Source organism: Myodes glareolus, chromosome 10, assembly GCF_982192425.1.
Source record: "Myodes glareolus chromosome 10, mMyoGla1.1, whole genome shotgun sequence".
NCBI lineage: Eukaryota > Metazoa > Chordata > Mammalia > Rodentia > Cricetidae > Myodes > Myodes glareolus.
This window is the reverse complement of record NC_142035.1, coordinates 42,284,882-42,299,000: the sequence shown is the minus strand read 5'-3', so window position 1 is coordinate 42,299,000 and position 14,119 is coordinate 42,284,882. Positions and strand designations below refer to the sequence as shown.

The following is a 14,119-nucleotide window of genomic DNA, read 5'->3' as shown; positions in this document are numbered from 1 at the left end:
ATGGAGAAAGCTTAATTAGGAGCACAGGTCAAATGATTAGTCCTGCCTTGCATTATTTAGTTAGTTGGGAATTTCTTACTTTTTTTGTCATTAATTAAAATGCATGTGGTTACAGATTAAATCAAAGCTTTTTCCTCTTTTTATTCCTATTCTCTCTTCCTTCCTTCTTTGCTTCCTTCCTTCTTTATTTCCTTTCTTCGTTTCTTCCTTCATTTTTAAGAGGGCCAGCCTCCAGTCCACTATGTAGCGTAAGATGTCCTTGAGCCTCTGATCCTCCGGACTCTGCTTTCCAAGTGCTGCAATTACACAGTAGCCTGTAATTCCGCCACACCTGATCTGTGCAGTGCTGGAGAGTTAGCCCACAGGGCTGAGCAAGCAATAGAGGCACACCTAGAGTAGGAATGCTTAAATTGAGCGAGTCAGAATCACCAGGAAAGCTTTCTAGATCTGCTTGCACCCCAAATAATTCCTGGTTCCACCCAGGGACTCAGTTTCAGGAGATCTGAGGAGAGACCCCCAGAATCCACAGTCTTTAAACTCTCCCAGGTGATGGTGATGCCGCTCCTGCCATCCACACATCACATTTTAAGCAGCACCATGTTAATATGTACATGTGTGAAAACACCCAGAAATGTCTGAATTTCCTTCCCCCTTTCCCATTGTATCTATTTTCTCCCCCATAACTGTATCCCATTTTTCTTCCTCTTCTTAAGTCATATGGATTTGCCCCATCAGTTCTCTTCCCAAATACTCAACAGTGATCTCCTGTTTAAGTTAAAAGACTTAATTTTACTAGGGAAGAAACTGAGGATAACTGAGTGTAACTATGTCGGGGTATGAAAAGATCCCTTTCCATCCCTTATCTATCTTATTTAGTTCTGGTTTATTCAAGGAAAGATGTCTAGAGAGTGGTTAGGATTTTATTTCTTTGAATGCTTTTAAATAATTCCTCTTACCGCAGGGGAGACCTTAATCCCCTTGGGTAATGCACAATGTCTGCTCTAAGGGAAGGTACACAAGCCAGGAACTAGGCTGGAGACTTAAAAACACACTCATACAGACAGACAGAGACACAGGGCACAGGTCATCGTTGATAAAAGAATGCCAACTTTATTGTGCTCCAGGGAAGCTTATATAGGGGTCCTTAACTGATAGCCACGCCCCAGTTCTTGGGATTTCCAACTGTAAAACCCACCAGAATTCACCCCCCTGCCATCAGGAACTCATGAGGGCCTTGTGCTCACAGCAGCTGTAGGCACAGGAAAACAAGTTGCACTCCAGTAAGCAAAGAAAGTCAAGGGGTCAGGGGTCTGCAGCCCCCAGCACCCTCGAATACTGGGGTCTGTTGTATCCGATCCTTATGGGGTGTAGTAGTTCTTACAGGCTCTAGCAAGTCTTCACTGGCCTGGCATCCCACTGTCCACATCAGTTTCCCTTTCTCTGCAGATCTCATTACTATTCTCTAAAGTATCAAGCCCTGCTATTAGCATAACAGTTTCCAGTCTAGCATAGACATGATCATAGTCAGTAATATTTCAACAGAAGAATGCTTCATCAGGATAGACTGTCAATAACAATACTGATGCTTTCACTTTAACACTTTTAGCTAAACGGTACAAGGGGAGTCTCGAGACATCTAGGCTTCAGCAGTTAAAATCAAGTGTTCCATTGGCCAAGGGTATTGTTCTGCACATAGCCCCCTTTACAGGTGATCATCCCACAGCAGAGAAAAAGAGGGCCATATGAACAGTTGCTTCTTAAGCATCTTTCCAGTAATATCACTGCAAATCTGTGCATGCATCTGGGTAAAAAGTTGTTGCCAAAGTATGATACGTTGAGCAATTCTTGCACACATCAGCTTATTGACCCATCAGTCTCTAAAAGCTTACGTTTTAGTTTTATTCATTTGGGAGAGGACATAATGCAATCCTGTCATCCTCAGTGAACCGTGAGAAAGTTTAGTGGATCCACTGCCTCCAGACACGTGCCGTGACATGTGCATACCCATATTCACACGCGCGCGCACACACACACACACACACACACACACATATAAGCATGCACACACATAGCTTAGTTAGGTAGTGAGTAGGTAAAGGAGCTTCTTGCCATTCCAGGAAGACAGGGCAGCCTCAGTGCAGCAAGTGTATTGCTCCTTCCATGTAAGAAGCGTCTTGCGTGCTGACTGGGAAAGGTAGCTGTCAGCAGCTTCCATCAGAGCCTTCTTCCGTGCCCTCTGCTGGGGACTTCCGGAGCAGAGTGCGTGCAGTTGTAGAGAGAAGGTGCCCTGAGATGCTGTATTTTAATTTTTTTATATACTATACACTTACAATGATTCCTTGCTGATTCATTTTCATCGTTACAATTATATCATCTTGGAAAACTGTGACCCCAAGACAACAAAGCTTGTAGAGTGCTCAAGAGCCTCTTACTAGCAGAAAAAGTGATTAAAACTTAACTATTTACTTTTCAACTTTTCGGACATTCAAGTTTTGGGGGTTTTGATGTTGTTGTTATTGTTTTGGGGCTTTGGGCCACTTAGTACCTGATATGGTTGCTTATTTTTGTTATTTTTTTCTTTTCACTTTTTAAAGGTAACCTCAATAGCAGATTTTTAACTACCGTGGAGATCCTTCACTCTCATTTTTTGCACCTGTTTGTGACAAGTCACTGACCTCAGGAAGTCACTGACCTCAGGTGTGGGAAGTAGACGGCAGCGCAGTTGCTGTTCTCACGCTTTCATGTCTTCTTCAAAGTTGGAACGGGAGGAAACCACACAGCTCCCCCTTTTTCACCAAGCAGCTCCAACAGCATAAGTCCAGAGACGAACTTTATGTAGTATAGTTCAGGGAGAGAGCCAGGAAGGCAGTGAAGTCTGATCTCCGTAATTACTAATACGAGCGTCTAGATGGGTCTTGTACAGATTATATGCTAGAAGTCTGTTTCAGGATGAGGAACGTGGGTCTAAATGGAGTTATTTTCTCATCATAGCACCAACGAGATCCTCGGCTGAATGAGATTTTATTTCCATTTTATGATGCGAAAAGAGCAATGCGGATCATTGAGATGTATGAGCCTGACGAAGATTTGAAGAAAAAAGGTAATATAAATGAAATAAAAAACAAATTAAATCTTGTTTTTTGCTAAGACAAGAAAATGTACATTTAAAACCCTCGAATTTTAATTAAAATATCTTAAATGCTTTGGGGCACTGTAGATTCAAAGATTAGTAATTAATTTATTCTTTTCCTGCTTTTAAACTAATTTAACTTGTATGTTCTATCGAGTGATTCCACACTGTCTGAAGTATACCACTACAAAATGTACTGTGTTGATAAGGACATTGTAGTGATAATCTGCTGTATATGCATATATGTTAAGTTTTAATTTTGCATAGTACTAAGAAGGAAGTGTCTATGTGCAGTCTTTGAAAAGAATTTGTCACATAAGAACGTGCACCTGCCTTTGCTCCCCTTTCTTTTGCTAAGCTGAATAAACTTAGTACTTAGTTTGATAATTGACCCTTTATGTTGGAAGATAAACACACTGATAGGACACTAGTCAAGAATCGTATCAGCAAGTTGTCCATATTCCTGGATCTTTGTCCCTTTCATTTTGGTTTGGAAACAATACGTTGTTCAAATAGTAATCAAAGAAAATGCATGGAGACAACTGAAGTGCATCCCTGCAGCAGGGGCATGCCTGGGAGCCTGGGAGCCCAGGAGCCTGACACTTGGCAGCCCAGAGCAAGCATCCCTAAGCAGCTCTTTTTTTGTTTGTTTGTTTGTTTTTGTTTTGTTTTTATGACCAGGCTACTTGACAGAAGCAACTCAGGTGGGCGCAAAAAGTTATTTGAGTTCACATTTTCAGGAAAGTTTAGTTTGTTGTAGCAGGAAGGCATGGTGTCAGGAGTGTGGGGCACCTGCTCGCATCCTAGCAGGACTAGCAAACAAAACACCAGATCCCAGACACACCCGCAGTGACACATCTCCACCAGTCAGTTCTGTGGCATCCAAAACAGGGCCACCCGCTGGGGACCAGGAGTCCTAACACACCAGCCTGTGAGGGACATTTCACACTCAAACTGTAACACTGGGAGTTCAAGACTGAATAAGAAGTACCTCATGTCTCCGCACCTTTAAGGCAGCTGTGGTCTGCTCAAAGGACAGACAAGAGCAGCCGTTCCTCAGCAACTGATGATGTAATAATTTGTGTGTGTCTTTGCTATCCTCAGGTCCTTTCAAGACCTGATTATAACTGACACCAGCTTTTTTTTAAAAAAAAATGCAGCTTCTCCCTTTCACAAATAACAGAGAATTAAAGCCTCTCTTTGACTTAATGAAGAATGTAAGAATACAGCTCAAAAGACACTTCTCATAGGGTTTTGAGTGTTCACAACTACCTGGGGATTGGGAGAGTAGCTCAAAAAGTAGAAAATGTGCCTCTCTGGTAGCTCAGCGTTTCCTCTTGCAGGTGTGTACCCTAGAGAGTATCTCACACAGTCTCCAAATAGTGACTGTCCCATGCTAGACTTCTGCTTCTTCCATGCTTTCTGTGAGGAGCGGGTGTCTATGCAGACCTCTAGCTTCCAGTGTTTTCTGTAAACATAGGACTTTCAGAGTAAATCCTGCAATAACCCAGGAGCCTGCAGTAGGCCTGCTTGTCTGCACATTGTACGGTGTGTTTGCAGCATGGCTTGGTTGTCCTGTCTCCAACCCTCTTCTTTCACAGTCTGAGAAATGGGTGAACTACTTGCTTAGCTTTTCAAGTCAGAACCTTTGGAATCACCCTGTATGTTTTATTTCTTTCACGTCACTTACGATCTGTCACCAAAGCACGTGAGGTCCACTTCTCTTTGTTCTCACCATTTCAGGCGTTCAAGCCTACAGCCTTTCCAGGGGCAATGCCAACTGGCTTGTGACATCTTTGTCCTGCTTTAAACCCAGTACTGTGCTCCATACAGCAGCCAGAGTAAGCCTAACCAATGGTATTTTGTACTCTGCTACCCCACCGAAGCTTCCCATCCCCAAAAATCTCAAGAACATAGGACTAAACCCTAATAGATGCAGTCTTTGACTCCCTCTCCTGCATCATTGCCCAGCTCCTTCCCCAGAAGTTGCTCATTCCACTTTGCACTTATTAAATGAATTGAGAATACACATTCCTGCACCAAGATTTCTGCATTTGCTCAGCCTTCTGCCTGAAAGACCCACTCCCATGTGTCTGTGTGGCTTGTCTCCATGGGCTGTATATCTTGTCCCCATGCATTTCTGAAATCTTAAAAAGATTTCACTGGCCACATATTTAAACCAGTGTCCCACCATCCTTTTTCATTCACCATTCTAGCTTTGTACTTCCAATATGGCATTATAATTATTTGTTCATATATTTATTTCTCTTACCCATAATATGTGACTTTGTAAAAATGGAATGTAGTTCTTTTTTCTGCACCCATCCCAGTGTCTCAAAGTGTTTGTTATTTGAATGAATAAATGAATGAATGAATATGCCAAGGACAGAAGCATAGAAACTTTTATTGTAATACTTCAGTTGTTATTAGAAATGGCCTACATATCCAGCAACAAACTTATTATTATTATTAATATATGGAGAGAGAGAGAGAGAGAGAAAGAGAGAGAGAGAGAGAGAGAGAGAGAGAGAGAGAGAGAGAAAGAGCTGGGCTTGGTTGCACAAGCCTTTAATCCCAGCACTTGGGAGGTAGAGGCAGGCAGATCTCTGAGTTCAAGGCCAGCCTGTTCTACAGAGTGAGTTCCAGGACAGCCAGGGATATAAAGAGAAACCCTGTCTTGAAAAAACAAAGTATAATATATATTCCTTGTGGATTACCGTCTATTCAGCTAATGATAAACTCTTTGTGTGTGCACACATGCACATGTGTGCACGTAAGTGCATGAATGATTCAGATGCACACAGTGGTATAATTGTTCTGTAAAATTGAAAACACTGGAAATGATCTGTTGGTTAAACACACATCTAATTAACCTGAGAAACCATTTGGGGAATGTTGCAGGAACTGGGGTAGTCTTGTTCTTTGGCAGTAGGAAAATGGAGTTGTGGTACAGCCTGTAGGCACAGTGATGCCATCTCGCACAGATGTTCTTTCACCAACATCAAACCTGCAGAACGAGCTGTGAGACCTAAGTAAGCTGAGCATGAGGCCCAGAGCTGTCTTTTAGGTGATCGGTGGAGCTTTTCGGTGGATGTGAACGAGATTATCTTCATAACTTGTAAATGGTTACATGGAAAAGCAGAGGGCTGAGGCTTCTGGCGTTTGTGAAACACTGCTTATCTACCCTTCAGTTGCCATGTAGGCCCTGCTCCATTCAGAAAAGTGACTGAAATCAGCAGGGACCTATATTTCCGTATTTCTCACCAGCGTCAGACTTTAACATTTAGATAATTGTGAAAAATATATTGTTTAAATTCGAAAGGCAACCATTTCTCCAACTAATGAGAATAACGGCGACTTAGACTTAACGCCACACTTGTTACAGGTGTTCTCAGTTACCAATCATGATCCTGGGCCAGGTTGTTCCCCACATGACCAGAGAAACCAGGAGATGGACAGCAGAAGGCGAGGATGGTCGTGGCAGAGCCAGCGGTCCCTCATCGCTGTGGTTCATAGCATAGTTTCTTCATTTGGAGAACTGTCACAGACTGTGCTTCTTTTAATGTGGAATTGTGTATTTTGTTCAAGTTCTGAAAGGAGTCGGGTCTAGGGAAAAACTATGGCGTTGTTTCTGCTCTGACTTTTTACTACCTCAACTTGGCTGGGCAAAATGAAAGATCTTCGGAGCCGCGGTACCACTCAGATTTTCTTTCTCCCCAGGCCTCATATCAAGTGATGGGTTCTGCAGATATCTGATGTCCGATGAGAATGCCCCAGTCTTCCTAGATCGCTTAGAACTTTACCAGGAGATGGATCACCCCCTGGCTCATTACTTCATCAGTTCTTCCCACAATACCTATCTCACCGGCCGGCAGTTTGGAGGAAAGTCTTCAGTGGAGATGTACAGACAAGTTCTCCTGGCTGGGTGCAGGTCTGGAACTCATGATGGCGATTTGCTTTGTCTATATGTGGCACCTTTAAACATGTCATTAACCTCCCTTTATTCCTCCAATCCCCAGTGTTCTAAGATGCCCAGTGGATCTGCTAAGCAATGGCTCATACCTAGTTCTCTATATCTTTTCTCCTCACCATATGTAAATACCTGTGATGAAGTTCTATTTACAAATTGGGCACAGAGAGTTTAACAGCACTGATATTAATATTTTTCCAAGGTTATACTGTAATAATAATGACAGTATCGCTACCTTTCAACTTGGGGCTGCTATTATGAAAGTAAGGGTTCCTTGAATAAAAACCCTGTAGTTCTATGACATTCTGATAGCAAGGAAGGCCACTAAGAGGCTGACAGGTGGCAGTGAATACAGGGTGATGTGCTGGGCGTTGGATTGATCCAACTCCTAGGCAGGACACTTGGCTGGTGAATGAGGCAGTGCACCACTCGACAGTGCTGTGCAATCTAAAACAGAACTTTGCGTTCTATATTTCAAACCACTGTTAACCTTAGATAACTGAACCATGGATAAGGAAAGACTATTGTAATCTGCTTTTCGTTGAAATTGGAAATAGTAATCAGTATGAAAAGGACATTTACATTTCTCTTTAATAGAGTGTGTTCACTTTATGTTGAGTGAGAAAAGAAGGTATCACATAAAATTGTGGAGCCATCTTAGGGGTCAAAAGACAATCATCTACTGTGATTTTTAAAATATGATCTCAAAATTGTAAAACAAGAAAACAGATATATTTTAAGAAGCCATATTAAGTTTTCTACTAGTTCTAGGTAGTTACAAATTTAGTTTTATTTAATGATACCAAAAAAAGCTTGGGAATTTAGTTTGGTGGTGGAGCATTTGCTTAGCCTGTGCAAGGTCCTGAGTTCAATCCTTACCACTGCCTAAAATACAAAAATGAAGATAAAAAAATGTGGCTGCGTAAAGCTCAGAAGTTTAGTTTTCTAAGGAGAGATGGCTGAAAGTAATTTCTATAGAAAGGAGCAAATATTTAAGGTTCATATATCGCAAAAAATAAGAAATGTAGTTGTACTATGATTTTTTGGAAATATTTATTTTTTAAAGCTCACTGTGTTTTGTGCTACAAAGTGCTACAGAGGAGATTAATTCCATCCTGACTTCATTAATGTGCTTTGTCTCAATATCTGTGTCTGAGTTGTAAGACAGCAGGAGTGCTTCTTGCTTGGCCCTGAGGACTGCTTTGAGAGCTTCATGCCCGTGGGGCAAGGACTCCGCACTTATGTCAGGCTTTAGTTCACTTTTTATTTTGAGAAAGAATCTCACCTACTTGTCCACACTGGCCTTAAACTCTTAGGAAACTGGATTACCATCCAGTGCCACCAGGTCCAGCTCAAGAAAATTTCCTGACACGGTGAAAGTAACATTATTCTACCCAGTGAGTTTATAAATCAATGTCAATATCATCCAACCCCAGCCTCTATTGTAAATTTTCCATTGTCTTCTATTGCAACTTGGTCCTAAATATGATTTTGTTGGGAACCAGGCCATTTATTATATCCAGTCAGTCTCAAACTCTTGCCCACAGCCCTTTTTTGACACCAGGGTGAGCAGCGAAATGTAGTTTTCACCTGTGCATCCACGACATGTCCATGTTCCTCATACAGTGTTCTGACCTGTGAGAAAATGTGTCTTTGACTTTGTGTTTGATTTTCCGGTTCAGGCTAAGTGTGGTAATCTGACTGTGCTTCTAGGTGTGTGGAGCTTGACTGCTGGGATGGAAAAGGTGAAGATCAGGAACCGATAATAACTCATGGAAAGGCAATGTGTACGGACATCCTGTTTAAGGTGGGTTTAAGAATTTCACAGCCATAGCTCTCCCAGACTGTTGTGCAAACGCAGAAAACAAGAAAACAATTTTCTTTTTTCATTTTCTCAAGCAATACACCTTCATGTTTTGTTCTTCTCATTTTAAAGAGAAAGTCAAGACAAAATATTATTAGTCATGTAATATTCCTTTTGTGCTATTTTTCTGGCTTTCAAATGATGACTGTGAGGTAATAAGGCCCTTTAGTAGCAGCGTCTACCTAGTTTTACACCCAAGCAATTTTTTTTGGCACAGTTGGGTGTACACATGGCCTAGTTACTTGGGATGCTGAGGCAGGGGGCATTTTGAGATATACAGTGAGAACTATTCTCAAATCAAAATGAATAAAACCATTTTTTAAAAAATCTTAGCTATTTCTTGCTTGCTTTCTGTTATTTCAGAAAGACTCAAAAGTAGCATAAATAAACTTTATATATAAGCCTTAAAATATGAGATAACGAGGTTGGTATTGTGGATGTGTGAACATCTTCTAAATTTGGAAGCCATGCCGCAAATTGGGCTCCATACTTTTAAAAGATTTGAAACAAGGAACAAACCACAGTTCACAGACCGTCAGGAAGCACATTCATTTAAGTACTGGGCCCAGTGAGAAATCCACCCCGCCCTAGGGCTCCTCACCGAAAGGGATATTTAGTTAATAAACAAACATCTCTTAGAACCTTCGGATGATCTCTATGGGTCATTTTTCATGTTTTCTTCCTCATGTCCATGGTGTCCCACCAAAGGTAAGAAACTCTGTGTTGGCTAACATCAGCTAGCCTGCTGTGTTGTGTAGTTCAGGAGAGATAGTAACAGTGTCTGGAACAATGACTCTTAGCTCTGCCTGCTAGCGAAATCACCAGTGTCTTGTCTTCAAAACCACAGCTGCCTCTTTTCTGTACGTGGAACGTTCCCTCCATATCATGTCTTAGCCAAAGTATTGGTGACTTTTAATTAGTAACAATTCAAGATTACGCTTCTTAAGAAGAGAGTATATTAAAGGGACAAAGTGTGAATTTTATATAGCTATCAAATATCAAGAATAGTGGGAAAGCAGCATGGAGAAGAGTCACCTATAAGGAAAGCAGACTTCAAAGGCTAAGGCACAGTTTTTCCCCTGGAGTAGCTCCTGACCACTTATACCAGATGTTTAAGTTTGTGGTCATATTTGCCTGTGAAGAAACTTTAAGAAATAATACTCAAATGACTGCTGCATTCATAAGGCTGTCTAATAAAATACTTTCAGGTTTATCATTTCAACTGTGCTTTCATGGACAATTAATATAAAAATGTTTTCTGACGTGCTGAGTGACGCAACCTGCCTTATGCTTAGCTACAGACTAGTAAGAACTAGGACATTTTATAGTGTGATACTCTGATTGGAGAAGCATTGGTTCAAAGTCCTTTGTTCTAAAACAGACTTGTGGGTCAGCCGTTGGACACAGCTTTTCTATTTCTTATGATGCAAGGTATAAGGAGGTGTTCTGCCACTTAAGAGTAGGTGTCAGTGTAAAAGTAGAGCCAGAGCCCTCCCTTGTTTTGCCTCACATGCTATATGACCACAGAAGGAGACCCACTTTTCACTAAGCTCACCTGAAATACTAGATATTGCAGTTGTCACACCAGTACATTGGGACCAACAAGGAACGGAAGACCTATAGTCCAAAATGACTCCAAACTCAGAGGACGGCCAATTAGAAGCTTGCTGAAACCCTTGTGTTATTACCAACACATTTCCCCAGAGGAGGGAGGAACTGAATCTTGGGCTCTGATAAAAATTCTCATAGATACTTTATGTTCTCCTAAAGGAGATTGATGAGGGTTCAGGGCATGGTTTAATGGTCGAGCACTTGCTTCACGTGCACCAAGCCATGGATTCAAACCCAAGTACTACAGAAAGGGGTGGCTCTGCTCACTGTCAAGCGAGGACTTGGCAGGTCACTCAAGTACTGCCATTTAATAGCACTGGAGAAATAAAAGACAGCATTGATTGAAAAGCAATGACCTAAACCTCTTGAGTCTCCCCAGGAGAGTTGTGTAGGCAGATGTGTCCTCCAGGTCAAAACTGTTAAAGTTGACTGTCTTGAAATGCTCTGTTAGTGGTCTCTGAACAGTGTCAGGTACCTTCAATCTGTTCTCTATCATAAGTACTCTCTGTCTTTAAAGGATGTGATCCAAGCCATCAAGGAAACAGCGTTTGTCACATCAGAGTATCCTGTAATCCTCTCCTTTGAAAACCACTGCAGGTATGAAAGCCGCTTCTTTCCCGTGTCCCTACTTGGTGGTGTTTCAGATCCCTGGCTTCTCATCCTGCCTCTCATATTTTTTTTTAAATAACTGAGTAATTTCCTGTTGGATGGGCTAAGCGGCAAATAATCCTCCAGCGAGGACATAGTTATTCCAGCCCTACCCACCAAGAAGTCATCTTCTTGGGGCTCAGTAATGCTTTCTCCAAACAAACGGTCAGAAAATGGGAAACCGACTTTAAAGTTCCTTTGAGATGGAAAATTTGGCGCTAAGTCAGGAGGTATTTTTCCATTTTTCTCTGTCAATTTTGGATTTTAAGTTACACCAGTTAAAGTCTGTATGGTACTTAGAAGTATAGCTGCAGTCACTGTTATGAAATGAGCCTTGAACTTTGCAAAGTGGGTGTCTTTAGTTACAGGGATGGCTGTCTCATTCTTGGAGAGTTAATGGACATTTGACTTTACAAATGCCACTTCTTTCTCCCCAGCAAATATCAACAGTACAAGATGTCCAAGTATTGTGAAGATCTATTTGGGGATCTCCTGTTGAAACAAGCCCTCGAATCACATCCAGTATGTATTTTTAGCAAGCCATATTTCCAGCATGAATGGATTTGTTTTGAAATGTGTTTTCCAGGGGTCAAGAAGCACTGGAGAACAAATACTAAGGATTTTCATATTTATTTAGATTCCCTGGTACAAAAAAGCTTTTATCGTGCTTCAGAGGGATGTTGAGAGAAACATAAAGTAAACATGTGATTCATTGTAATCTGGATGCTCTTAAGGTCTCATGTTTTAAATTTCATAAAGCTTTCAAGTCCCGAGTCCAGGCTTCTCTGTGTTTCCCAATTCTGGCCCCACGCTGAGTCGCTTCAGACACCTGTAAAAACACCTGCGCCAGGACCCCTGCCTCCAGTGTTTGGTTTCTAACTGACCCAGCCCATGCAGGTGTATTTTTAAAACCCTCCAGGTAAACAAATGGGAACCCAGGGTTCAGACCTCATGGGAGCCTGTTGCTGTGGGAAATCCTCCAAACTGATGTCATAAGGCCCAAAGTTCAAGTTCCCAACTCCAAAATAAATATTCAGGCAAAGTCACATGGCCATTTTTGAGCTTCATTGTATACCTGCCAGTTTCTTCATGAAGGGGCTTTTATTAAGTCTGCGGTCCATACAAGAGCTTTATGAAGTCTGAATGTATGTGTGATTGTTCCAGAGAGTTCTTTGGATTTCTGTCAGGATACATAATGTCCCAGAGGACAAGATGCAGTGTAGCAAGATATCACAAGAAAGAGGGCTTAGTAACGTTAAAGTGTTTTATTGGGGGTATTCAGACCTCCTGTGGACATGCAAGCATTAGACAGTAATTCAAGGACAGGACAGTAGATGACAGGGTGCTATTGCTGCTATGTGAGTAATCTTGCTGGTTTAACGATGAATTTTTCCCAAAGGTAGGTGTGGCCGCTGAATGCCCTGGGGAGGCAAGGCTGCATCCTTTGCCCCCCACCTGACTCTGCAGCCTACTGAAGCATCAGAGCAGGTGCTTCCCATGTCCCTCCCAGCACCCCCCCTCCCCACCCCAGACTTGACTGTTGCCTGACTGTGCCTACAGCTTTTGGCTCAATGTGACCTCTGGTCCTTGGTCAGGCTCTCCTCACATAAGGGAGACAGGCCAGAGTGTCTGAGAACGCACACCTCCACCATCCCCTCATTCTGGATTCCCAGGGGCTACTTCTGGACACCTGTTCTCTTCTGTCCCTTGGGCTCCCCAGCAGGACTCCCTGTGTACCACACAGGTGCCCACAGTGATAGCATCTAAGGAACACATCCTTCACTGGCTCCCTCTTCTTTTTCTTATTTTTGCACCCCTCTGTTGATGTCTGCAAGAGCGAGCTCTCACATCAATTTACAGTATGCCAGTATACTAATCCTTGTCTAAGAAGCTGATTCTGAGGGACTCCATACTGAGAGTCATCTTTAATTCATTTTATTACCATTGTTTCCTTAGCCCGGACCCTCTTCCTGTTCTCTTGGGCAAGAGAAGAGGCTTGCTTTTGGGAAAAGGCCATTAGATTCTTAATGAAGGGACGTATGCATTCCCAGAGACAGAACCAGTTCCACTGGACAGCCGGTAGCAGGCAGCATTCTGTCAAAGGACTTGCTTGTCATACATAGGATAAAAAAAGTTGTGTAGAAAGATGCATAGGTAAGAGTATAGTTGGATGGGTGGGGACCGAATAGTTAGAGATAGAACAATCCCACTAGTCACAGAAAATAACCTAGACAGACTTAACTTGTTGTAAAGTACAAAGAAATGAAGCCAGAGTGAGGTTCAGATTCCATTAATTCAAACCTGTCCCATCTTTCAGTGAACCTATTAAAATCCCAAGTCGGTCTATTAAAAGACAGGCTTAGTCTATGATACGGTGCAGATGGAGGGGAGCTCCGGGGTTTTATCAAGTGTTACCCTGTCCTTTATGATGGACCTGCAATTAGGCACCTATCTTCCTATGCAGCAAGACTGCCACCTCCCAGCACCATTCATGTCAGACCCTACCCTTTTGGGAAGTTGGGTCCTGTCTGTATACCCCAGAAAATTAGGGGTTCCAACTTTGCAGCGTTACTCAAAGTTGGATTCAGTGAACTGATGTGAGAAGGGCCTGAAAGCAGAGCTGTGCAGACTGACATCTAGTGGACATTGCCTGGTATGACTCCAGGGCTCCGCTGGGCCGGAAAAATAGTGAAGTCACTAACTGAACTTTTCCTGTATATCTCTAGCTTGAACCAGGCAGGCCTTTACCATCCCCTAATGACCTCAAAAGAAAAATACTCATCAAAAATAAAAGGCTGAAACCTGAAGTGGAAAAAAGTAAGTCAAGTGCACTTGTATCTTTGGGCACCTGAGCTGTCTGGATGAAGTGTGATTGAGAGCTCCCTGTAGATGTGAG

The 14,119-nt window shown here is 42.3% G+C and overlaps 1 protein-coding gene across 9 annotated transcripts in view; it reads left to right on the top strand.

Moving 5' to 3' along the window:
• Window positions 1-14,119, top strand: part of Plcb4 (phospholipase C beta 4) — a 360,990-nt gene that overhangs the window by 292,427 nt on the left and 54,444 nt on the right. For all 9 annotated transcript variants that reach the window (XM_085696768.2, XM_085696772.2, XM_085696774.2 and 6 more), the window contains 6 exons: window positions 2,992-3,100; window positions 6,851-7,061; window positions 8,814-8,907; window positions 11,093-11,172; window positions 11,661-11,745; window positions 13,950-14,040. In XM_085696768.2, coding sequence (XP_085552894.2) covers window positions 2,992-3,100; window positions 6,851-7,061; window positions 8,814-8,907; window positions 11,093-11,172; window positions 11,661-11,745; window positions 13,950-14,040 — 670 coding nt within the window. The remainder of the gene's footprint in view (window positions 1-2,991; window positions 3,101-6,850; window positions 7,062-8,813; window positions 8,908-11,092; window positions 11,173-11,660; window positions 11,746-13,949; window positions 14,041-14,119) is intronic.